At 40.8% G+C, this 26781-nt stretch overlaps 2 protein-coding genes across 3 annotated transcripts; one reads left to right on the plus strand and one right to left on the minus strand.

Moving 5' to 3' along the window:
• Positions 1–2688: 2688 nt before the first annotated feature.
• Positions 2689–15188, plus strand: TBP (TATA-box binding protein). 2 transcript variants are annotated; one of them, XM_061130063.1, is made up of 8 exons: positions 2689–2892; positions 5755–5970; positions 7487–7860; positions 10147–10234; positions 11630–11721; positions 12411–12578; positions 13735–13829; positions 14521–15188. In XM_061130063.1, the coding sequence occupies exons 2-8, from the start codon at positions 5917–5919 to the stop codon at positions 14598–14600; spliced, it is 951 nt and encodes a 316-aa protein (XP_060986046.1). In that variant the 5' UTR covers positions 2689–2892; positions 5755–5916; the 3' UTR covers positions 14601–15188. The 2 variants fall into 2 exon arrangements, with proteins under 2 accessions (XP_060986046.1, XP_060986047.1); XM_061130064.1 differs by lacking the exon at positions 2689–2892 and adding an exon at positions 2908–3096.
• Positions 15189–19735: 4547 nt separating this feature from the next.
• On the minus strand, positions 19736–25662 carry PDCD2 (programmed cell death 2). Its single transcript, XM_061130062.1, has 6 exons — positions 25344–25662; positions 24557–24799; positions 24063–24194; positions 22647–22750; positions 21166–21279; positions 19736–19943 (listed from the first exon to the last, which is right to left on the minus strand). The coding sequence occupies exons 1-6, from the start codon at positions 25624–25626 to the stop codon at positions 19785–19787; spliced, it is 1035 nt and encodes a 344-aa protein (XP_060986045.1). The 5' UTR covers positions 25627–25662; the 3' UTR covers positions 19736–19784.
• Positions 25663–26781: the final 1119 nt, after the last annotated feature.

Below are 26781 nucleotides of genomic sequence, written 5' to 3' on the forward strand. Positions count from 1 at the left end.
TGTTTTTCTGGAATTCCCTTGCTTTCTCTATGATCCAACGGATGTTGGCCATTTGATCTCTGGTACCTCTGCCTTTTCTAAATCCAGCTTGTACATCTGGAAGTTCTTGGTTCCTGTACTGCCCTTACTTGATTTAATACCATCTATTAATCTGTATACATGTCTACATACTTTATGTGAATATCATATTTTACAATTTAAAAGTGTTAATTAAAAAAACAAGCAAGCCTTTGACTAATATAGAATGGACTACCTGATATATACATGCAATTCTGGAAGCAGAAAAAGAGTTTTGAAAAGTACTTTTTTTAATTAAAACTTTTCCTATACTTTACTGTAAACAAAGGGTAAAAGAAAGGGTTTTCTTTGATGGTTATGGACAGAGAAGTATTGTATTTATTCAGGTACTGTCTTGGATACAAAAATTCTGTAAAATCTTTCCTATCCTTAAGGAGCACACAACCTCATTGATTATGTGAAGTACAAAGGAAGCAAGCTAACAAGCATTACAACCTGTGATTATGCCTAAATGAACCGTAGGATATTAGAGATACCAAGGGAACATTTCATGCAAAGATGGGCATAATAAAGGACAGAAACGGTATGGACCTAACAGAAGCAGAAGATATTAAGAAAAGGTGGCAAGAATACACAGGAGAACTATACAAAAAAAGATCTTTATGACCCAGATAACCACAATGGTGTGATCACTCACCTAGAGCCAGACATCCTGGAATGTGAAGTCAAGTGGGTCTTAAGAAGCATCACTACGGACAAAGCTAGTGGAGGTGATGGAATTCCAGCTGAGCTACTTCAAGTCCTAAAAGATGCTGCTGTGAAAGTGCTGCACTCAATATGCCAGCAAATTTGGAAAACTCAGCAGTGGCCACAGGACTGGAAAAGGTCAGTTTTCATTCCAATCCCAAAGAAAGGCAATGCCAAAGAGTGTTCAAACTACTGCACAATTACACTCATCTCACACACTAATAAAGTAATGCTCAAAATTCTCCAAGTTTGGCTTCAATAGTACTTGAACTGAGAACTTCCAGATGTTCAAGCTAGATTTAGAAAAGGCAGAGATCAAATTCCCAAAATCCACTGGATCATCGAAAAAGCAATAAATTTCCAGAAAAACATTTATTTATACTTTATTATCTAGGCCAAAGCCTTTGACCGTGTGGATCACAACAAACTGGAAAATTCCTAAAGAGATAAGAATAGCAGACCAACTTCCCTGCCTCCTGAGAAATCTGTGTACAGGTTAAGAAGCAACAGTTAGAACCGGACATGAAACAATGAACTGGTTCCAAATAGGGAAAAGAGTATGTCAGGGTTGTATGTTGTCACCCTGCTTATTTAACTTATGTGCAGACTACATCATGTGAAATGCCAGGCTGGATGAAGCACAAGCTGGAATCAAGATTGCTGGGAGAAATATCAATAGCCTCAGATATGCAGATACCACCACCCTTATGGCAGAAAGTGCAGAGGAACTGAAGAGCCTCTTGATGAAAGTGAAAGAGGAGAGTGAAAAAGCTGGCTTAAAACTCAACATTCAAAAACCTTAAGATCATGGCATCTGGTGCCATCACTTCATGGCAAATAGATGGGGAAACAATGGAAACAGTGACAGACTTTATTTTCTTGGGCTCCAAAATCACTGCAGATGGTGACTGCAGCCAAGAAATTCAAAGATGCTTGCTCCTTGGAAGAAAAACTATGACCCACCTAGACAGCATATTAAAAAGCAGAGACATTACTTTGCCAACAAAGGTCTGTCTAGTCAAAGCTATGGTTTTTCCAGTAATCATGTATGGATGTGAGAGTTGGACTATAAAGAAAGCCGAGCGCCAAAGAATTGATGCTTTTGAACAAGAATTGATGCTTTTGAACTCTTGTGCTGGAGAAGACTCTAGAGAGTCCCCTGGACTGCAAGGAGCTTAAACCTGTCAATCCTAAAGGAAATCAGTCTTGACTATTCATTGGAATGACTGATGCTGAAGCTCCAATCCTTTGGCCACCTGATGCAAAGAACTGACTCATTGGGAAAGACCCTGATGCTGGGAAAGATTGAAGGCAGGAGGAGTACGGGACGACTGAGGATGAGATGGTTGGTTGGCATCACCGACTCGATGAATGTGAGTCTGAGCAAGCTCTGGGAGTTGGTGATGGACCGGAAAGCCGGGCGTGCTGCAGTCCAGGGAGTCACAAAGAGTCTGACACGACTGAGCGACTAAACTGAACTGAACCATCGGAGAGGTCCTCTGGGATTTAACTTTACCTATAGTTCTTGTGACAAATGTGAAAAGACTACATAAGATGGCAGCATGCCATCTGGTTTTTTCTTTTTTAAATCATTCCACATGTTTGAGAATAGCGAACACCGCTTACCGCGCACCAGGCACTGTTCATGCATTTCCTTAATTCTTCTCACACTGTTCTTAGAGGACAAGCCCTATTACCATTCCATCCTATACACGAAGAACCTGAGGTGGAGCAGTCTGGTGACTTGCTCAATGTCACACCGCTAGTTGGTTTAAACAGTAAATATTTAAAAATCAATATCTTGTCTACATCCAGCAGCGACCAATCAACATTTTCTGGCAGGGTGGCCTCTCCCGGAAGCCAGAAGCGCTCCGCCCCGCCTCTTGTTTCTCTAAAGTCGAGTATCCAAGGGAGTCAGAGGAAGTCACACGGCGCCCACACTTAACCACCGCCGGCGCCCCTCGTGGGCAGCTTGCTAAAGTAGAGGGTGAAACTGGCGGAAGTGACGTTATCAACGCGCGCCCGGAGTCCTGTGGGATCGGGAAGGGTCGCCGTGGCGGGCGCCTGGGCCGCTGGGTGCAGAACTTCGTTTTCTCCGACCGGTAGTCGTCTCTGCAGTGACTCCAGGTAACCACCCTGTTAGCTTCTCTCTGAGAATTACTGCAGAGTGGTCACTGCAACGACTTCCTGGGGGTGGTGGAGCGGAGAGGCACGGAATGGATCCGGAGACCGCGGGGGCCGTTCCTCTGGCTCGTGCTGCCGCCCCTTCGGCCTGTCCCGGCCGTGGTTCCCGCCCGGCGGTCTCTGCGGTGGTTCGAGAGCGGCTTCCCGGTACGAGCGCGGGCGCAGGGTGCTGGTGGGGCCTGAGGCAGCACAGTCCCGCTCATCCAGGACCCTGCCATCCCTTAATTGTCTTTATTGAAAGGCATATTCACCCTGGCCTGTGCTCACCTGTTTTGCTACCAACAGGGGTAGTTTTATAATAAAGTTGAGCTTGAGCCTTTTTAACGTTTTTTTCAGAGGCCGGAGACTTCAGGCACGTTAGAGCATAATACACAAATACAAAGGTGTCCCAGTCTAGGCCCTGGACAGTGTGGTTTTCGCATGTAATACTTAGGTAGGCGTCTCTGAAAAGATTATTCTTGATTGAGAATAATCTCCTCGGCAGACATGAGGAGACTATGCAGTATTTATTGATTCTTTTCCCTTATCAGTGATTATCTCCCCGAAATATAAAATTTGACGCTTCAGTTACCAAATGATGAGGAGATGCTGCAAACAACTCTCTTTTCTGGGGATAAGTTAGTGCAGTAATAACTGTGCGGCTTTAAGGACACAGGGGAGGAAAAATGGTCAGTACCATCACTTCGAATTAGAGATGAGCTCTAAACAATGGTAACATTAGGCCTCAACAACTTCCTCAGATTTTTTCTCTAGTTTTAGTTTGCAGAACGGAGTCAGGAGCCACCAGTTTCTGGATCAATCTGTTAGTATAAATGAGTGGTTTCAATCCTGCCCTCATTATCTCTTGCCTTAACCATAGCAGTGACTCTTAAACCGAACTTCCAGCCTCCAGTTTTCTCTCTTAGAGTTCATTCATACTCTTGCCACAGTACATATACTCATGGTGCACTTCCAAACCTTGTCACTGCTTGTGTTGCTTATGTAATATAACGTGACCCCACTTACATTTGCTGTCTCATCCCCTGCAGGAACATTCCATGCAGTCATGCTTAGTTTGTTGCTTGCATGCTCTTTCAATTTTTGTCTCTTTGTGCTTGACCTTCTACCTGAAATGCTGAATGTAAATTCCTACTCACCTTGCTAGACCCAAGTTAGATATTCCTTGCTTTATAAACATACTCTTCTGAACACTTGGCAGTTAACATTGCCTTTGTTTTCTCTAGCATGTATGCATTCATTTGGGGCCTCCCGGGTGGCTCAGTAGTAAGGACTCCACCTGCAGTTGCAGGAGGCACCAATTCAATACCTGGGTTGGGAAGATCCTCTGGAGAAGGAAGTGGCAACCCAGTCCAGTATTCTTGCCTGGAAGATCCCATGGACAGAGAAGCTTGGTGGACTATATAGTCCATATGGTTGCAAAAGAGTTGGACATGACCTAGCTACTAAAGGAAAGCATGCATTCATTCATCATCAACATATTATATGTCAGACACTGTACTAAGTATAGAGATTGCAAAAACATATATTCCTGGTTTCTTCACTCAAGGGGCTTAGCATAGTATGTATCTGCTATTATAACACTTAAGTTTTGCAGTGATTACTTGCATATCCTATACAAATTGAACTCTTTGATGCCAGGGACTATATCTATATCTATATCTATATATCTCCTCTTAATTTTTATATTTGCAGCACTCTGTTGTTGTAATAGAATAACAGTGTCCAAAAGAGTGTAATTTTCTTATATGTCTGTTTTCGGAAGCAGCTTTCTCTGTGTTTGGTCTGCTTTCCACTGATGGGTATGTAGGATATATAGTCTTCGGAGTCGTTTGTCTTCAGAGTCACTGCCAGATTCTGAGTGCTTTTTTATACAAGTACGTGCTTGAGGTACATGTGCATCTTTGACTTATAATTTGTAACTTTAAGATTTATATGTTCTGTGTGAGAATATCTTACTAGATTGGTAACATTTAGACTGAAATCTAATAGTAATAGCTGACATTTATCTTGTGCTTACTGTGTTATAACTGGATGCTGTTCTTAAGGTATTAATCAGTCCTGTTTGAATCAGTCAGTTCTCACAGCAACCTTGAGCACAATAGGAGTCCATATGAGCTAAACTGAATAGAAGGTCTTTCATTAGTCACTCGGTTCTTTAACCTAAAAGGAATTTCAAATGTGTAGCTAGTAAAGAGGTGATTTAAGGAAAGCCAGGTACAGGCATATTGGTATTCGTGTGCTCTGAAGAAGTAAAGGTATTACATATATAAAAACATGATGTTTTATTTTTATGTCGGTACAGCTTCTATCACAGTATGTTATTTAAGGTAGTTTCTCAATAAATGATCACGCTAAAGTGTATTGGATACAATTCAAAATTTATTAAACTTAATGCCCAAGACATTATAGAGGATAGAAAACTGAATGAAATATTTAAAAACTTAAATTCAGCCTAATAGTACCATGTATACAGTGCATAATAATTTCTACTCAGATATGACAGTTTCCTTAGGAATTCATTTCCCTTGGATATTTTTCCCCCAAAAGTTTTGAATGCTGGTTATGTACCTTAACATTTAACATTATAAGACTATAAATTGAACACATAAAAAAACAGTTTTTGTCCTGTTGACTATTTTGCACGCAGTCATGAAAAACATGGAAGGAATAAGATTTCAGCTTTGTGAGGTAAAAGGAAATGGATTCCAGAATATCTTGACTGGGTTTTTAAATTTGTTTTTGCATAACCATGAAACGGCTTTATGAGGCTGTATGGCTTACCTGTGTTCTTACATTAAACTTCAGGTCTTTTCAAAGCAACGCCACTGTTCCTTGGTGTGCACGAAGATAACCCATAGACCTGAGGAAGTCACCAAGAAGCGTGTGCTGGGGATGCTCTAGGAAAAGACTGAATGCTGAGGCAATTTCCAGTCCAAAGGTTTTTGATTTGCCAAGAAGGTGAACATCATGGATCAGAACAACAGCCTCCCACCTTATGCCCAGGGCCTGGCCTCCCCTCAGGTAATGCAACTGGAGGGAGGGTGCATATAGGACAGAATCTGCATTGTTAGAGATATTGTATAGGGGAAGGAAGGGAATTAAGCCATCTGTTGTTGAAAATGGACTTACATTTTTTTAAGTCTTCTTTATTTCATTGAGAATTTCTTTTAGATTTTTAATAGGCGTGATAGCATTTAATTTGGGAAGTTTGGAAGCTAAAATATATATTTGTCTATAAGACTTAATCTTTTGATAAACATTTATGAAAGTGGTCTGAGTGATTATAGAGTGTTTGATTTCTGAAATAACCTAATTATTTTGTAGCTTTATCTTTTCCTTTTTATGTTTAAGGTTCCAAATAACATATCTGCTTTTAAAATTTTTAAATAACTTCTGTTAAATAAAAATACCCATTTTAAATGTGTGTTTTGATAAGTGTATGCACCTGTGAAAGTTCTGGAACATTTCAGTTAGCCTAAAAATCCCCCTCTGCCCCTTTACAGTTAGTCCCCTGGCCCCAAGCAACAGCTGATCCACTTTCTAGACTTAGAGATAGTTTTGTCTACGCTAGAATATCGTGCAGGTGGCGTCATACCAGTCGGTATGTGCTTATTGTGTGCCTGTCATCTTAGCCCAGCATAAGGTTTGCATATATCAGCAAATCCCTTTTTATTGCCAAGTGGCTCTCTTGTGTGGATGTACCACAGTTTGTTTTTCAGTTTCTGACATTAGGGCTGTTTCTAGGTAGAAGCAATTATGAATAAAGGTGCTGTATGTGTATATTCTTCATGTCTGCTATGTTTTTATTTCTCTTGGGTAGATACTTAGGAGTGGGATTGCTGGGTCATTTTGTAAGTGTGTGTTTAACTTTATAAGAAAGTACCCTGCGTGTTCTCAAGTCCCACCAGCAGTGTGTGAGAGTTCTCATTGCTCCACACCCTCACCAGCACTTCTGTTTTCACTTGAGTCTAAAAGTAAAAGCATTTTCCTGTTAACTTACAATCTTGAGCATTTTGTCAACTGCTTATTAACTGTTTATGTTTCTTCATTTGTAAAATGTCCTTCACTTCTTTTGCCCATTTTTTATTGGTCTGTTTGTTCATCTTTTATTGCATTTTGATTGTCCTTTATTCTGGATATAAGTTCTTTCTCAGATGTATGTATGGTAGATGTTTTCTCCTAATCTGTGGCTTAATTTTTAATTTTTTTAATGGTATCTTTCAAAGAATAGAAATCCTCAATTTTTTCAAAGTCTTAGACCATTGTTATCCTCTAGAGCCTGAAGGGTTAAGCATCTTCCTAACTTCTCACGTGTTATTCGTTGAATTTCACACCTAGGTCTACTTCCACATCCTAAGCTCTTACCTACTATGCTACGGTGAAGAAGAAAGTGATGTGTGTGAGATGACAGCTTAATAGCCCCATTTGTTCTTGGATGGTGCCTGTCTTTGCACATCTCACCTGCAGTTCTACCAGCCAAGTTCTGCAGACACTAGACACCAGCCAGCCTAACCCATTGTTCTCTAACTGTCCACAGGGTGCCATGACTCCTGGAATCCCCATCTTTAGTCCAATGATGCCTTACGGCACGGGATTGACTCCACAGCCTATTCAGAACACCAACAGTCTGTCTCTTTTGGAGGAGCAGCAACGGCAGCAGCAGCAGCAGCAGCAGCAGCAGCAGCAGCAGCAGCAGCAGCAGGCGGCAGTGGCAGCCGTCCAGCAGTCGACGTCCCAGCAGGCAACCCAGGGGCCCTCGGGCCAGACCCCACAGCTCTTCCACTCACAGACTCTTACAACTGCACCCTTGCCGGGCACCACTCCCCTGTATCCCTCCCCCATGACCCCCATGACCCCCATCACCCCTGCCACGCCAGCCTCAGAGAGCTCCGGGATCGTGCCGCAGCTGCAGTGAGTTCTCCTTGCGTGTCCTGTCCCTGCCCTGGAGGGACCCCCCTCTGCAACTTCGCTGCTATTCTTTGTTCTCAGATGGATTGACTTATTTGTGTGGTATTCTTGGTGATCGTGCATCAAAACTTGCCTTATCTTACTTGAGAAGGGAAGGAAAGCTATCTTAGCGAGTCAGTGCCCCCAGTAAAGGTCTCTCAGGACATCTTCAGAAATTTGGTAGCTGTGCTTGTATGCTTGGGCCAGTGAAGTCCAGTTTGGATTGCATTATTGTTGTTGACATTTCGCTGTAGCTGATTAACCAGATCAAGCCTTATGTAGTGTCCCTCCCTTGTGATATTTTAAGCCTTTGGAAAGATTAATTGCAGAGTCACAGAATCATCATCATTCATAGTGGTCCTTGTTTTTCTTCATTGTTTATTATAAGGGCTGCATATAAATCTTTGAGGAGTTATATCCTTCCCACCAGCTGAGGATGGCTGTTCTTGCCCTAAATGGATTTTTCTACCTGTGTGAAATGGGTCCTGTATGTAACAGAAAAGGGGGTTAGGGGGACAGGTAGGGAAAATTTCTCCTCCCTGAAAAACAGATATCCTCATATCTGTCACTAAGAAGTATATAGCTTTTGCCTTTAGGAAGCTTATAACCACATGAAGGGTTGTTTGTAGTAAATACATCACCCAGTTTTCATGCAAGTTATTCCAAATCATTTTTAGAACTAAGTAATGTTTAATCATGGATCATGACTGTTACACAGAGACCTAAATCTTGCCCTTGGTGTTTGTTTGATCCAAAACAAGTTAAAAAAACAAAATAATTTTAATGATTTTAGAAAGATAAGCACTTATTAGTTCACCTTTGTAAGCACCATATGCTATTGTCTTGCACAGTTACCTGGCTCCTATGCCCATTTAAGTTTGCACCTTTGGTTTAAGTTGTAATTTGTACCCAGTTCAGATGGGGTGTTTATTTCTTGCCAGCACCTTAATATTTCTGGTATTCCACAAAGCATCCCAAGAAATTCACAGAATTGTGAAATTAAATAACATATTTTTAAACAGCCAGTGGATCAGAGATCACAGAGGCAGTTAGAAAATAGTTAAGACAAATGAAAATGAAAATACTATATAGGGCTTCCCAGGTGGCGCTAGTAGTATAAAGAATTGCCTGCCAATGCAAGAGGCGCAAGAGATGTGGTTGGATCCCTGGGTCGGGAAGATCCTGTGGAGTAAGAAATGCAACCCACTCCCATATTCTTGCTTGGAAAATTCCATGGGCAGAGAAGCTTGATAGACTTAATGGAAGCCTGATGGAGCACAAAACATATTTGGGATGCAGCAAATACTGAACTAAGGGTGAAATTTGTATCTGTAAATGATCACATTAAAAAATAAGAAATATTTCAAAGCAGTAACAGTACAATTAGAAAGAGAGCAAACTAAACCCAAAGCTGTAAGAAAGAAGGAAATAATGAAGATTAGAGGAGAGAGAAATAAAATAGAGAAAAAGAAAACCATAGAGAAAATCAATGAAACAAAAGATTGGTTTTTTGAGAAAAATCAACATTTAGTTAGACTAACAAAAAGTGAAGACTCAGAGTACTAAAATCAGAAAGGATAGTAGAGATGTTGCTACCGATTCTATGAAGTAAATAGTTAAAGTTATATGAACTTGTGTATATAAAATTGATTAGAAGAAAACATGTATAAGAATATTAAAAAATGAAAAGGGAGTTTTTGTCTCCCGCCTGCCATGCTGTGAGGTGCAGGCGCTGTAGCACAAAGTTATGGAGGCGCTGCTCCAGAATATCGGTCACCCCCTGACATCAGGGGGAGTAGAGGGCAGGGTGGGGGCCCCCAAAGAGAGGAGAAGAGAAAGGCAAAAGAGTTCATTGGACCTACATAATAAATATCGATGTCTGGTTTTCTTGATCTACTTACAGTTAATCGGAGGAAAAGGCAGGTTTCCTTCCTTTGTCAGAGATAATTGAATTTTTGTTTGTCCGAGATACTTATTTTGAAAGAAGTGAAAAAGTCATACCTCATTTAGGAGCCATGTGTATACAGAGCAGTTTCTTCATCTGAAGATGGCAGTATTAATAGTCATTACTTCATAGTGTATTGTAAGTACTAAGTGAGGTTATCTATGTATTATGCTGGCATGGTGTTTGGTGCTTGTTTAAACACTTAATGTCAGCAATTAAAAATTTGTTTAAAAAAATTAGGAAAGATTGTGTTTTTTAGATAATTAACAGTAAATAATCATGCTTTCTTTTCCAATTTCTTACAGAAATATTGTATCCACAGTGAATCTTGGTTGTAAACTTGACCTAAAGACCATTGCACTTCGTGCCCGAAATGCTGAATATAATCCCAAGGTCAGAACAGTTGTAATGTATCAAACCATAGTGATAATAGAATTTTCTTGAAAGGTCTCTAGGTTAAAAAGAATATGTTGTGTTTGTTTGTTGACACCAACAAAACAAGAATTTGAAGCAAAATATGTAGCATTTTTATTGAATAACTGCCAAGTAAGAGACTGTAAGAATATAGCAATCCACAGGATGAAGTTTAATATACTTATTGTAAGGGGATCATGTGAAGTTACTGAACAAAATATGTAGTGTGATCCCATTTATGTTTTGAAAACTATATAGAATAGAATGCCAGGCTACTTGGAATTTACTTCAGAATAATCCAGTTGGAGAATTGGGAAAGGGGTATATGCATGAGACAAGATTAGCCAAAAACTAGTAATTGTTAAAGTTGGATAATAAGTACAAGGAAGTTTAAGTTATTTTTCTACCTTTGTATAACTGCCCAGTCTTTTTTTAATAATAAAAAGATTAAGAAGAAAATAGCTACAAATTTTCAGATTTTAAGATAGCAGCCTAATGCACATGGCAAATCCATATGAGTGTAGCCTTATAAGAATTAACCTTTTGTCTATCATAATTTTATTAAGTTGAATACATAATTTTACGTATTTTTTTCCTAATGAAATGATAGTAGTTATCCAACCAGTAAAACTGGTTAAAGGAATTTAGGAAATGTAAAAAATTATAGAAGGAATTTAGGAAATGCAAAATAATTAGACATTTCCTGGGACTTGTATAGACTAGAATATAATGCTAGCATTTTTACATGGTGGTAAAGTTAGAAGGAAGACAGACGGTAGTTTTTAAATTAAAATTGTTAAAGCTGTCTAACTTGTCAGAGTCATCTTCATTAGAAATATGTAAAAAAAAAAAAAGAAATATGTGAATTTTTTTGTGTGTAATTAGGTAGCAGATATTACATTTTTTAGAGAGGCCATTGCATTTATATAAATGCCAATATATCAGAGCAGTTTCTAAAAGTCTACGGGATCGGGGACTTCACTGTGTGTTGATATGCTTGTAATCTGATTTATTCCTTCTGGAGGTGGAAAGGTTTGTAAGTTGATTTGCCTAAAAAATCATTAATAAAACAAAATTTATAGTTAAAGTTTTGCAAATATTATTTATCTGTAGTTGTTGGGATGTGCATGACAGAATACAAAAATCTCGGTCCAGCTGCCTCTGTCATCACAGTTTACATGTTTGTTTCCTATGCAAAAGTGTGTGTGCCACGTGGCGATGGAAGGGAGTCCTATAAGGAAGCACATGACAGGTGTTATAACTGTCTCAGTACCAGGTCCTTCTCGTTATTTGGGTTGTTCTTTGTTGTTGTGTAGTTTTCCTGATGGAAGTCAGCAGTCTGACCTCATTAACTGTTGTCCCTGGCTGTTTTAGCGTTTCGCTGCTGTAATCATGAGAATAAGAGAGCCCCGGACCACTGCACTGATATTCAGTTCTGGGAAGATGGTGTGCACAGGAGCCAAGAGGTGGGTTTAAAGGAGTTCATTGTCCTGGTCTGCGTGTTACGGAGAAATGGCTGTGTCATGGTATCTAGATGTTAGGCTACTACTTTAATACAGTGTTGTTGCTTTCTTATTAAAGTAGTTGATTCTCATCACCTTAGACAGTGGTAGCTTCATTTTCTTAAAAATAGGCATTAGTTTAGGATGTGTGTTCTGATGTTATTTCTGTACAGTTTAGCATGTGTGCATGCCAGATTTTTGTCATTAGTGACCCTGCACTTGAGAGCCTTTTGTCAACAGTGATGTTACTGCTTTCATTCTGCTTTTGTTACATAAGCCCTGCACTGCTAAGTCATATTTTATCCAACAAATAAGTTCTAGGAATGGATAAAGAAAGACATGACATAAAAGAGGAATTCATGTATGCATTCTTTGAGTATAAATCTCATCAGTATTTTCCTATCAAAATGACGCTTGTTGGTTTTTATCTCAGTAGAAATTTGTGGGCTTAAATACAGCAATATTAATGATAATGGTGATGCTGATATTATACTTCATATCCATCAAATCTGGGGCTATCAATAATTTGGTGAATTGAAAGGTATTCATTTTGGTAGGTCTACAGTTTTCTGTCAAGGACGTGGGAAAGTTACTCATCTAAATAATTGTGTTAGCTGTCTTTGAGTATGAATAGCTCACTTTTTCTTTCCTAGTGAAGAACAGTCTAGACTAGCAGCAAGAAAATATGCCAGAGTGGTACAGAAATTGGGTTTTCCAGCTAAGTTCTTGGACTTCAAGATTCAGAACATGGTGGGGAGCTGTGATGTGAAGTTCCCTATAAGGTTAGAAGGCCTTGTGCTTACCCACCAACAGTTCAGTAGGTAAGTCTGAAATACATGGTGGTTGCTTTTGGCAACAATTTTAATTTATAATCTATTTAAACATTGTTCGTGATAAAACTTAAGCAAAATAATTAGTATGTAAGAACAAATGATACACTGATAGGTGTGTTTATTGTTGAAGTGTCTTCCTGATTTCTTTGGTAATACCTACTATTCTCACCAGCCTCCTACTTCTCTATCTTATAACTCAGTGACACCCAAAACTCCCCTTTACTGGCATGAAATTGATTCCCTTCTGTATGTTTCATCATTTTATTGCTCAATAAATGCATTTTAAATGAATAAATAAAACACACAACCTCTTGTATCAATTTTTCCCCCAGTTGAGTCTTTTGTTCTACTTCCTGAAGAAGACTTCAAAGGCAGGTGGTCCCTGACCACCTCTCCAGCCTCTCTGCTCACAGTAGCCCCATGGCTTATCATGCCCCTCTTGCACCAGGGCCCTTGCACATCCCACTTTTATCCCTGGCACACTCTTCTGTCACTTTTTACCTAAGAAACTCCCACTGGCATTTCATGTATGCATCCCAGCATCTCCCTTCCTCAGAGAAGCCTGCCTTGAATTTTCCAGTAAGTTAGACACAGTCATACATCCTATTTTCAATCTAACAAAATGAGATTACTAGGATTAGAACAAAACTATACCAATAGTGCAGTTAGTCAGATAACACGGGGCAAGGTTCAGTCTCCAACCAGTATCTTTTCTGTCACTTTGGTTAAATTGCTTGAGCAAACGTGGCAGCTAGAAGGTATTTCACTTTAAGGAGATGAGATGTGAATGATTAGAAAATGAACTGTGTGACTGGCAGATCTTATAGATGGATAATTACTGGGCTCTTTTAAGTTGATATAAACTTGTCCAGAATGAAACTTGATAAAGATCAGAAACTACAGAACATATTTATAAAACTTTTGTTCTTATGTCAGGAAATCCAGGTTCATTCAAAACAGAATTAGTTGGTCTTTACGTGCTAGTGACAGGTCAGCCTCACTGGCCAAATACTGCTTGCAGAATTGGGCTTCACCCCATCATTAGTTTGTGGCTAAGCCGGTGCTTTCCCTTGTTCAGGTCCTCATATTTTCTAAAGGCATGAGCAGCTGTCAATTTAAACTGTTTTTGCTATTTTCCTTCTAGTTATGAGCCAGAGTTATTTCCTGGTTTAATCTACAGAATGATCAAACCGAGAATTGTTCTCCTTATTTTTGTTTCTGGAAAAGTTGTATTAACAGGTAAGTTGTAACAGAAAGTAGTGGTTGCACTTTTGAAAGTGTCGAGAATGGTATTTTCTCAGTACTTAGAAGTAATATCACAGTGTTGGGACATTTAAGTAGTGACTTGGCAGAGAAGCCTTGCCCCTTTTCTCTCTTCCCAACACTGATGGGAAACGTCCACCAGAGGCGGGGAGCTGAGGAGTCAGGTCACAGCCTTGCTGATCCTTCAGTTGAAGCATCACCTTGGTGGGGAGGGGTGGAGGTGAGCATTAGATTGCATAACAGATGGTGGTTTAAGTTGGGTACCATTGCCTAAAACTTTGGTTTTCCTCAGCATTATCATTTTGCCTCAACAAAGGAAGATTCAAAAGAGCTTGTTTGAAAGCGGCAATTGAGAGAATAAGACTCCTGTCACTCTCAACTGCTGCCCTGCTGGGCTCTGACCTGGTGCAGAGACCAACAGCTGTCACATGGGCAGACTGTAGGCATGGAAGGTGGAGTCATCTGTATTGTTGCTTTGGTAATTTTTTTTTAAAGTCAAATGAAGAAAATACCACTTTAAAAACAAAAATAGGATTGTGACAAGGGATTCCATTGTTACTGTTTTAATGCCTGCATCTGTCTTACTGGATATGGAGAGAACTGCGCTTTTGTGGTTTTGTTAAGAAATGCCATTTCAGACTCTTTTCTACTCTACTTGTCTTCGTAGGTGCTAAAGTCAGAGCAGAAATTTATGAAGCCTTTGAGAACATCTACCCTATTCTGAAGGGTTTCAGGAAGACAACGTAATGCTGCTGTGTACTCCTGCCTCCCCCACCCACTTGTTTTTTTTAAACAGTCAGTTTTGGTACACTCAGTGGTGTTGTGACGGCCCATGTGGTGGCGGATGGACGTCTGGTTGTAGGGGGCGGCAACAGGTGAGGCGCCCCTCCACGTGTGCCCCCATGGGGTGCCATAAGGGGTGTCGTTTCTGCACAGAGAACACCGGAGCACCCCTGTAAGTGGCTCAGACTGTGCTGCTATAGGGCAGTGCTGCCTGTTATTTATATTTAGATTTTAAACACTTACTGCTGTTGACAAGTTGGTTTAAGGGACAGAACTAAGTGTTAAAGCCACCTCAGCAATTGATTGGACTTTATTTTGTCTAATTTCTTCCCCATAAACCACAGTTTTATATTTCTACCAGAAAAGTAAAACTCTTTTTTAAAAGTGTTGTTTTCTAATTTGTAACTCCTGAGGGTTATTTTTGTGCCAGACACATTCCGCCTTTTCAGTATTGCAGGACAGAATAGAAATGTATTAATGAAAACAAATGGTGTACATATTTTTCTTCCTTCAGAGTACTCTGTACAATAAATGCTGTTTATAAAAGTGTTAGATTGATGTTGTAAATGAAACTTTGTAAGATTCATGTGATCATACTGTTAAAAAAATTGTATTTTAGATACAATCCCTGAAACCATTTCAGTGTGTTTGCTTGCTTGCTTCAGTCAACATTTCATTGTTGCAGTGAAAAGGGCAGAACTGTGAAAATTTACAGTTGCTCACAAAATGTGTTTATTACATCCTATATATTGAGCACCTTCTATTTCCCACATACCTTAATTCTCACAAACCTATAATCAGGTTTTGTTGCTCTTATACAAGGCAGGCAAGCTAGGTCCCACCTGGGGATCTGCCCCAGGTTATAGAGCAGGTAAGTGGCAAACATGGGTTCTAAGCCAAAGGCCTTCATGGTTAGAACTGGGGTAGTCCAATAGACTAATGGATGGGTGTCTGTTGTGCTCATAAATATCAGGTTAACATGTATAAGTTCTGGGGTTTCATCATATGTGATGTGTGTGATTTTCTTTTTAATTGTAAATTATTTTTCAGCAGCTCAGAGGTATATAATTAGAAAGGTGAGTTTCTTCCTTCCTTTCTCTTCTATTTTCCCTGGTTAACTACAGACTGGTGTCTCCTCAGCTGTCTTCTGTTCAATTCTTTCCCTTGGGGGTGGTTTTCTCCATATTTGGAGAATACAGTAAAGCACATGTTTGATTTTATAGCCTCTTTTTTGTAGTCACTATATCATACACATATTTGCATGACAGACATACTTCCATGACATGGAACTCAATGGTGTCATATCATCTCTTACATACCTTTATGTATTTAACCATCTCCTGAATTACAATCATTTATGTTATCTGTGGTGTTTCACTATTATAAACAGTGCAGCAGGGAACGTCCTTTTATGTGTACTTGTGGTGAGTACAGGTGTTTCTGTAACAACATTCCTAGGAGTCACTGTATTAAAGAAGTTATACATCCTAGGTTTTAATAGACCCATACCAGATTATAGTCCAGAAGAAGTCATTAGTGATGTCAGTAATGTATGAATTCATCCGAAAGACATCATTCCAATAGTATCTCCTTCTATCCAAGAAAGAATTGTCTCCTCACATGTAGGTCTTCTCTTAGGTTCTTCAGTAAAGTTTCATAATTTTTTTATTTAGGGCTTTTACATTTCATAAAAGTTAATTCCTAAGTATTTTATAGTTTCTTATTAATGGTATTTGTCAGAATACTTTAAAATTATTGTTGATATATGTGTTTCCAATCACTTGACTGAACTCTTAAAGTTACAGTTGTAAAATGCAGCACACACAGGAAACCCAATACACATTTCGCATAACATATTATTCCAGAGGCAGACACCCCAGCAGCCACACCCAGAACCTTGCAAAACATCCCAGAAGCTCCTTACTATGGTTCAGTCCAGACACACACTCCCATAACCATTATCCTTTTAATTACCAAACACCAATATTGATTAGTCTTCCATTTTAATAAATTGGTATGTTTTTAATGTCTGTTTTATTCCTGGAGTTCCCCGCCATCTCACTTAAGGAAACTTACAGGCTTGTTTGGCTGGCAGTGTCTTGCAGTCAGCACGCCGCTGTTCTGTGTCCTGCAGGTGGGTGGCTGCATCTGAAGGCTTGATCCCTTTGTAGAGACTGTCAGTAGTGGTTTTAGGAATTGAATGTCTGATTGTCTCCTCATTGATCCATTAATTCATTAGGTTGCAAAAGATGAAATTTTAATCACGTTTTCATTACTTGTTGGAAAACTGTTTTTATAGTCATATACTTCACATAGCAGGATAAGTGCTTACTTCTTTCCCTTTAAAACTTCTCAAGATAAAAATGCCTCATGAGTTCATATTAAAACATGCAGTCCAGACTATAGGGCTTTTAGTCAGCTTTGTATTTTTTTTAAATTCATGAATCAGCCACAGGTATGCATGTGTCCCCCCATCAGCTCTGTATTAAGTATTTTATGCTGAGAACCCTTAATTGTTAAGACACATGGGATGATGAGTTAGAATAACAGTACTACCACCAATATGATTATCAAAAGCACTGAAACGTTTTTTTCTTCACTAAAATCTGAATTGTTGAAGGCTGAGACCAGCACTCAGTATCTGAAATAAGGAGAGGTAGATGCTCTGCTCTCTACAGTGGGGTAAGCTGCCTGGTCAGGCGGCGGGCGTCCAGGCCAAGCCAAGGTTTGGGGGGATGGTGGAGCACATGGTTTGGCAGTTTGATATCCTCTGCAGGAGCAGTTGCTGTGTCTTGCATCAATAATTTCATGGTCAACATTAAGGTTTTTAAATGTGTCTTCACATTTCTAGAGACAACTGAGTTACTTTTTTAATCTAAGTTTTAAAATTTTTTAGTTATTTCAACTAGTTGCTTTTTTTGGACATGGCTGCCAAGTCAGTGCTGTGATTTGGATGTCTGTGTCCAAGTGGAAATGCCCTGTGAACTGTCATCTCCAGTCTGTGGCAGGAATATACACCTAAAGGATTGCTTGGCTGATTACCACACACCTGCCTGCAAGAATGTCTATGTAGACATCCAGGGATGTCTCCAAATAGACCATAGTGAATTCACTTAAAAAGTCCTTAGCAGTCAGGGTGCTGTCCTATTTTGGCAAACTTACATCCGAGTTACAGTTTGGACTATGAAGGTCCCACTAGATGAGTTCTCCAGTGAGCTTCCTGCTAAGTGTGTGACTCTAGCCATATTGTCTCTTAGTAGCCACAGGCTATGTCCCCTTTATGGGTGATTCTCACTGACTTAGCACTTCTAGCTTCAGGACTGGTAACGCTCTTCTCTCCCTCTGAAAGTTGCATTTAACAATCTCTCCATGGGATTCCATACTGCAGTTTCCCATATAGTGCTACATGTAGCTGTTTTATATACACATCTTTGTATGAATTACATACTCATACACACCTGGTGGCTCAAGACGGTGAGGAATCCGCCAGCAATGCGGGAGACCTGGGTCTGATCCTAGGGTTGGGAAGATCCCCTGGAGAAGGGGATGGCTACCCACTCCAATATTCTTACCTGGAGAATTTCATGGACAGGAGCCTGGCAGGCTACAGTACATGGGGTTGCAGAGTCAGACACGACTGAGCAATTAATACCACTACAGTAGTAACACTGCTATACATATGATACCGAGTAAAAGGCTAGGACTTCCTGATATAAAAGTATAATGAAGTGATCAAGTCAGTGACATTACCAAGTGACATTACGCCATTCTAAGTTGTGTTTATGGCAGCAGTGCATTTCAGGGTTGACAGGGCCGTTAACCAGAATTAGCTGTTGGTCTGCAAGCAGTGATCAACAGCGATGTCTCTTCAGGTTTGCCTTAGTGCTGGGCAGGCTTCACTGCTGCTAACAGAACTGGGAATTATCTCACTGGAAGTGCATATTGCTTGGGGTGGGAAGGAGCCTTAGCACTGACTTAAGAACCACTTGTGTAAACAGAATATCCCTCATCTGAAAGCCTGTTCAGGGCCTCCCTTAGGCCCAACAGTCTCTGAGGCCCAACCCAGAGAAATTCCAGTGGTTGATTCCAAATCATTACTTGGGTTTACCTGCCACATGGGCAGTGCTATGAGACAGGCAGATGGAAAGAGAAGACCATCACTCTTGCCTTTCAGTCTGCAGTCTGTAAGTAGTGCCACTGGCTGACCAAGGCCAGTTTTGAGGTAGAGCTTTTCAAAGTCAGCTCTTCTGATCACAAATCGACTGGTTTTTCTGATCCTGCTAACTGTTGCTTTCAGAATTAGTGGGTATCCCATTCATCATACTAATTAGTGACTGGTTAGTGATTAGTGAATGGTTTTCCAGGCAAGAGTACTGGAGTGGGTTGCCATTTCCTTCTCCAGGGGATCATCTCGACCCAGGGATCGAATCCAGGTCTCCAACATCGTAGGCAGACACTTTACCATCTGAGCCACCAGGGAAGTCCAATTATTGAATAGGGTTCAGGATTTTCTCACATTCTGGGCTTCCATGTAAACTAGAGCCTGTGACAATCACCTGATTATTATACATGTCTCCTGGGGTTTTACCCAAATATTTTTCTCTTAAGTTTTGCAAATTTTAGGGGGAAAATGCTGTGAATGATAGTTTGACTTAATTAGGCACATAATCCACTTTTATTGTAAAAAGAAATGTAAGTACAAAGATCTTAGTTCTTTTTAAGTATGTCAAAAGTAAAAAATTAATTTTAAATATAAGTAAAAAGTTCTTGGTTCCACTGTTCACATCTAGTATCTTTCCAATTTTTTGATACACATACACATGTATATTTTTACAAAAACTTCACACTATGAATACCATCTATCATGGTATTATAGATGGTATGGTATTATAGATGATACTGTGTATTTTATTTGATCTGCATATAGGTCTGTATCATTAAGATCATAGCCTTCTGCTAGATAGATACACCAGAATTTATTGAATTCCCTGCCACTGGACATTTTTGTCTAGCATTCAGACAATGTAAACAACACCTGAAACATCTTTGTGTATCCCTGATACAACTGTTTCCTTAGGATAAAGTTCTAGAAATGGAACTGCAAGGTAGAAGAGATTATGAATATTTTAAGGCTTTACACCATTGTCTTTAGGCTGCGTCTGTTACATCCTGCTTCCAAACAAACTCCTCTGCGTAGCCAGTGCCCAGTTCACAGCTTTCAGCGCAGGTGAAGACGGCCAGGACGCCCCAGTCGACGCTCCTGCCCAGTCTGTCCGCCTTCAGGTAGTTGAGCAGCTGAGGCATGACCTGAGAAAAGGGTGGCACAGTCAGAGCTCTCCTTGGAGGCGAGGCGCACACACAGTTTTCAACAGACCAGATCTTCCCTGCCAGGGCGACTGTAGGGACCCTGATCGCTCAGCTCTCAGTCTCCACATTCTACAGCAAGGTTGCAGACATGACACTGGTAACTTACTAACAATCTAAAAATACTTTGCAGCTCTGTGTTTCTTTAAAGCCCCTCTTTATATCTGGTGTCCTTTTATCTGAGAAAGAAGTTCCCAAGTGTAAGACTGGCTGATCTGTTTAACTTGGCTGTTAATCTAATTATTTTTTATTAATAATAATGCCACAAAAATAGGCAGAGGCTTCTATTTGGGCAACTTTTATTTTGTGCTATTTACAACCCGAATAGCAGATGCCATTACTGTGACTCTGAAGAAACAGTACCGTAGTAGAATACAAAAAGACAATCTACTGACGTATTCGCTTAGACTAGAAGGAGTCTGAGGAGCCGTGGTCTCCTGGGAGTGAGTCCGAGGCAGCACTGCCCCATTGCTGGCAGACTGCCGTGCCCCGAGCTCACTGAGGGCGTCACGCACCAAGAGCCAGTCTGTTTTGGGTCAGTCCTCAAATTACCCTTTCAACCGTAAGAAACAACTATGACTTTATAATGTTAGTGAATCGACAGTTCAAGAGTTGTTTCCACCCAACCCAAATGGATTCTGATGCTAATAATCTCTTTTCAGCAAGAAAAATTTTATCTTAATGATTACATTCATTTGTTCTAACAAATCCACAAACCAAGACCAAACAGAGCAAGGGTTCTAAAACACTCCTCTCACAAAGACTGAAGCTACATCATTTTAAATTACAAAGGTAACAACAGAGGCACTAAAAATAACGATATAACCACACTGGGAAGCAAGGGATGGTCCAGGTGGCATAAGTGACATTTAAATCCTCACTACTGCAGAAGTCAGTCAACAGATAATGCCTACAAACTAGTGAACTGATAAATCTCAGAAAAAGCAAACAAATTAGAGGCAGAAATAACTTCCAGATTAACCAGTAAAGGATAATTCCCTCCTTGGAACATACTGTAAGGTGGTGCAGAAACTACTAATTGTCCTTAAAGGGCATCTTCTATACATAGTACTCCTAGGAACTCTTGCACATAAATTACTTTGGCAAAATCTTTTAATATTTAATAGGTACATATATACTAAAATATTCCTTTTTAAGATCTTACCTGGAATTCAAATAATCTCTTAGCACCACAGGGGCAACCTGGAATATCCTTTTCTTGAGGGATATTTTTACCGGAGATCCAGAGCGGGGCAATCCCTCTGCCATATCTGAGAATCTAAAATCAATTAGGATCCATTTAAATCACCAGCATCTCATGTGACCTGAAGATCATCTCCAGAAACTTTGTACATACTCTGACAATTGATGAAACGCTCATCTGAAAACCAGTTTCCTGTCTGCCCCTCCCCCACTCCCTGGCACATACATACTGGGCACCATTAATGCCTGCCTCAGTATCTTCAAAGTGATGCTTTCAGCTCATCTGAGTCAGGTTATCAAAAGTATTTTTCTTAGATGACTATGATTAGACTGAATTCTATGGCTATTTTGTGAAGAGACTAACAACAATTCTATTTCCCCATTACCAGGTTGTGAATATAAAATGCAACCCAGTGTCTCTGCTTACCTTCACACAGATAAGGAACCTTAGTTGCCAAAATACCAAGTGAGACACACTGTTTTAAATACAACAGAAGTAAATTTCACTATAATAAGATCTTACGTAACAACTGAGTGATGTTCCTAGATGCTTCTTGTTAAAAAATAAATAGGCATTGCTAAAGACCACCTTCTCAGTATTGAGAACCTAGATCTATTCTTCCTATAAGCCCCTGAGTATTTATTTGCTCTAGTGACTGGCTTATGGGAATTCCGCAGAGTCTTTAGCGGTTTATATTTATGGTGAGGGAAATTAAAGGAATAAAGTCAATGGAAGAAAACAGGCAAAGGGAAACATTTGCTGAACACTTACTGTAAGTCTATAGTCTACCTTAATCCTCAAAACCACTCTTTTTTTCTCCCTACACTGTAGATACAACTACATCAGAAGGCCAAAATGTAACTCAAGGAGCTAGGAATCCTCACACCAAAACCCATTATTCTTTTGACAAAGCCAGTGATTTCTCTACTAATGTGTCAGGTTAATTTTTATAAGTCAAAGGTCCCTGTTGGAAAAATGTGCAAAAATTTCCTTTCTGTCTTGCCATTAGTGTCTAAACTCCATGTATTACAGGCAACAAAAGATGTTTATCTCTGATTGCTGATGGTTTTAGAAAATGACTATATGATACACAATGTAGCCTTTAGTCTTCCCATAACTATGAAAAGGATCAGCACTGCAAACACCTTTCCATATGGACCCCTGTGTGAAGGAATCCTACAGACAAGAGACTAACTTTATTAGAAAAAGTTACTTCTACACAGGTGTGGTGTTTTTTCTTTTTTTTTGGGGGGGGGGGGGGGTGTGGCGCACACCATGGCTTTTGGGATCTTAGTCCCCCAACCAGGGATCGAACCTGGGCCCCCAGTAGTGGGAGTGCAGAGTCCTAACCACCAAACCACCAGGGAATTCCCAACTCAAGATTCACACCCGGACACCACTTGAAAAGAACAGAAGAAGGAGCTATATGAGTTCCATTTTACCTGTTCTGGTTCAAGGGATATTTTAGTTTTAAACTTCTGGAAAATTTTATCTTCCTTAGATTCATGTTTTGCCATGGATTCCAATTCTTCCTCATGTGCTTCACCTGAAAAATCATTAACATTACTGTTATGGCAACAGGAATAACCCACATGTCTTGACAATAAACACATGCCAAGGAAAGCCAGTTTTTAAGCAACCAACTTAGTGTTAAATCAGACACTGAAGGCCTGATGTTTTCACAGGGTTTTCCTGTTTTGGTTTATTAACATCTGTGCTTTAAGACTACCTGACTTTCCAGGTACTCCATGAAGCATTATTATTCTGTTGGTTCTTTAAAGAGCTTTTCCTTAAACCTTCAAATTAAGAATAGACTCCAAGTCCCAGGTTCAGGACTGCTGTACCCAGCACTGAAAAGGATACTCCCAAATCACGAGCCCTTCTAATTCCTACTGTCCTTCACTTGTCTGAACTCTTATTTACATTTTTTTTCCTGCCCCATCTCTCCTTTCCCAGCTGGTACGCTCATTCTGTCATCACAGGCTCACTGGACCTGTCAGCTCACACTTTCACACTCACCTCTGGAATTCCAGCTACCTGAATCACCCTGTCCTGAACAGGCAAGACTCTTTGTAACTCAGAGGGTATTTCTGATATCCTGCATGTGAACTATAAGCCAGAAAGCTGACATTCTAATGTAAACTTTAATCTAGATTCTAAAAATCTACATTCTGTGGTGGTGAAGAGATCAAGTTCTAAAGTCAGCAAGATGTGAGCTCAAACTCCAGTTCTAAAACTTAACTGTCGTCAGTTATATGCCCAAATAAGTTATACCCAGAATCTCAAATTCCTTACTGCAAAATGAGGTACTGCTTTCAATGTATTGTTCTGATGGGAAAATCTCAGTGAGATCATGCACAGAAGGCCCACGGTATGAGCTGTACAACAGAGTATGTGTTGGAGAAATGCTGGCTCCTACCGAGTCTCAGCACAGGCACTGCTCTAGCACATGACCACCGTGAAGTAACTGACAGAATCATGAATCTGAAACTTGCCAGGTAAGAGGGCGCCTGCCACCCACCAAACACTGCAAGGTACTCTTATGTACATCATCTCAATTTGAGAAACAAATCTTGGAACAAGATAAACTTTCCAAGTTTCCAGCATCTTGTGCAGTCCCACCCAACTGACCAACTGGAATACACCCTGCGACACTTCATAGCAATCAAAATATATGTTATATATGCCAAGGAGGGAAGTACAGAAAGGCTATCTTCAAATGAGGCAGTATTTGAAAAGTACAGGTTGAAGCCTCCCAAGTGAGTTGCTCAGTGCTTCTTTTCTTGGCATATCGAGCCCTTTCTTTCAAGTATTATATTCACTCACTTAATGAATAAGTTTTGAAACAGATTCCTTACCCATGCTTCCTATAATCTCTGATTCATCATCTCTTTCCACAACTTCAGGCATAATCTCATCTTCTGTTTCTATTACAATTTCAAATTCTGGAAAAAGGAAGTTGTGATCTGGAACTGTACTGTCCAAATTATCTGAAACAAAAAAGGTAACTAGCATCATTAGTGATCATTTAGTTTTGAAAATCAAATAATTTCCTTTTTCTGAAATGTATTCCATGTTGTAACAGTTTTCCTTAGAAACTAACATACGTAGCTCCAGCATTTTAGATTATGACTCATGCATTAAATGACTATATTAAAGCATGGTTGGGATGTGAGTGGGTGAGAACTCACAGCTCCTTCTTCATAAAGGTGTTTATGTCACTAGTTAACCAAAATTCTGAAAATTATTACACCTTTTCTAATGTTAACCTTTATCCTCAAAATGAAAGATCTGGCCTATAGACACAAGGAAATTGAGCTGATATTTAAAAATAAAAAAAGAATTGACTGACCTGTCTGCGCACAAGCCTGCTTATGTCCTAATCGCCAGTCCAGACTCTGATGCTCCTTACTGCAGTAATGTGCCTTGTGACATCTGGAGCATCTTTTGGGGCCTGAACAGCCACAAACTCTGCAGAGATGTGCACCAGACTTGAGCTGGAGATACACAGACTCTCCTGTCTGTGACGGAGGATCCTCAGAAGGTGGCTCATAGGAGTAGAAGTCATTTCTCCTGGGCAGCTGATTTCTGAAAACTAAGGGGACAGGAGAACTGTTAATGAATGATTTAAATAAAACAATACAGCAATTCAAGTATTTGAGCCTTCACACTAGACTGAAAAAGACATTCATTTTTTAAAAAGAAAAACTGAAGACAGTTTTCCCGTGCAAAGAGCTTATTTTTTGGAAACGGAGAAAAGAATGAGAAACTTCTACAGTTCACACAACTAAGTACGCTCTTACAGTTTATTCAAATTAACAAGAATAATAGGTAAAGTCAGACTACAGAAACATGAAAAACCTGTTGGGATCCACTTTTCCGAAAAGTGACGATTTCTATTACCTGAAAGTAACCTACCACACCTATTACCTACTAATTAAACAGAAGGCTGGCGGCTAGGAGTGAGTGAGCACGCGGGACGCCCCCACCCCCGCAAGTGCTCGCGGGGTTCCAGCGGGGAGAGGCCGGCGGGGTACGGGGGAGACCGGGCGGTTTCCGTGGGGGAGAAGCCGGTGGGGTACGGGGGAGGCCGGGTGGCTTCCGGGGTCCGACCCCGAGCAGAGGATGCGGCCACTCACCGCGCAGGCCGCAGCAGCACGGCGGCGTCCGGCAGCAGAAGAGGAAAAGACAGCGGTGGAAGGCATCGGCGCGGCCTGGCAGCGGCGCGTACACCTGCAGCAGGAAGGCCATCGGGCGGCCACACAGCGGGCAGGCCAGCTCCGGGGGCCCGGGCAGCCCGGCCGCACTTAGCCACGCCGGCCGGCCGCCCACCTTGCTGGGGAACTGCTCGCTGCGCAGCCGCCACGACGGCGCCGCCTCCACGAAGCCCAGCTCCGCCGGCCCAGCGTTTGGAGACCCCATGGCGTGGGGTGCTGGCTAGTCCTACCGCAGAACCACCGCCGCCGCCGCCGGAAGTCGGCGCCGGAAATGCGGACGGCGGGCCAGACGTGATTGGATGACAGCGCAGAGGAGGCGGGGCCACGGGGGGCGGCTCACTTATTCCGGGTTTCCGGTCCTTGCCTGGGGCTGAACAGTAAATGTCAGGTGCCTTGTTAAGTTTAGTTCGGTGGCTCAGTCGGGTCCAAATCCTTGCGACCCGATGGACTGCAGCACGCCAGGATTTCCTGTCCATCACCAACTCCTGGAGATTGCTCAAACTCATGTCCATCGAGTTGGTGATGCCGTCCAATCATCTCATCCTCTGTCGTCCCCTTCTCCTCCTGCCTTCAATCTTTCCCAGCATCAGGGTCTTTTCCAATGAGTCAGTTCTTCGCATCAGGTGACCAGAGTATTGGAGCTTCAGCTTCAGCATCAGTTCTTCCAATGAATATTCAGGACTGATTTCCTTTCGGATTGACTGGTTTGATCTTGCAGTCCAAGGGACTCTCAAAAGTCTTTCCCAATACTACAGTTCAAAAGCATCAATTCTTTGGCATCCAGCTTTCTTTATAGTCCACTCTTACATCCATACATGATTACTGGAAAACCATAGCTTTGACTAGACGGACCTTTGTTGGCAAAGTAATGTCTCTGCTTTTTAATATGCTGTCTAGGTTGGTAGTAACTTTTCTTCCAAGGAGCAAATCTTTTAATTTCATGGCTGCAGTCACCATCTGCAGTGATTTTAGAGTCCCCCGCCACCCCACCCCCCCCAAATGAAGTCTCTCACTGTTTCCACTGTTTCCCCATCTATTTGCCATGAAGTGATGGGACTGAATGCCATGACCTTAGTTTTCTGAATGTTGAGTTTTAACCAATTTTTCACTCTCCTCGTTTAGTCTCACCAAGAAGCTCTGTAGTTCTTCTTAGGGTGACAATATATAGCCTTGACATACTCCTTTCCCAATATTACCTAGGAACTTGGAATGTTAGCTCCATGAAAGACTAGAGATCTCTTCAGGAAAATTAGAGATACCAAGGGAACATTTCATGCAAAGATGGGCACAATGAAGAACAGAAGTGGTATGGATCTAACAGAAGCAGGAGATATTAAGATGAGGTGGCAAGAATACACAG

The sequence above is a fragment of the Dama dama genome, chromosome 26 (assembly GCF_033118175.1).
Source record: "Dama dama isolate Ldn47 chromosome 26, ASM3311817v1, whole genome shotgun sequence".
NCBI lineage: Eukaryota > Metazoa > Chordata > Mammalia > Artiodactyla > Cervidae > Dama > Dama dama.

Bases quoted from the DNA above. Each gene is read 5' to 3' on its own strand.
- PDCD2 (XM_061130062.1), bottom strand. From the start codon at position 25,626: ATGGGGTCTCCAAACGCTGGGCCGGCGGAGCTGGGCTTCGTGGAGGCG. The intron at 22,751-24,062 runs GTAAGGAATCTG...ATGATTTTTCAG, and splicing joins AGAGATTATAGGAAGCATGG to GTGAAGCACATGAGGAAGAA. The intron at 19,944-21,165 runs GTAAGATCTTAA...CCCTTTTCTCAG, and splicing joins AGAGATTATTTGAATTCCAG to GTCATGCCTCAGCTGCTCAA.
- TBP (XM_061130063.1), top strand. From the start codon at position 5,917: ATGGATCAGAACAACAGCCTCCCACCTTATGCCCAGGGCCTGGCCTCC. The intron at 11,722-12,410 runs GTGGGTTTAAAG...TTTCTTTCCTAG, and splicing joins GTGTGCACAGGAGCCAAGAG to TGAAGAACAGTCTAGACTAG. The intron at 12,579-13,734 runs GTAAGTCTGAAA...TTTTCCTTCTAG, and splicing joins ACCCACCAACAGTTCAGTAG to TTATGAGCCAGAGTTATTTC.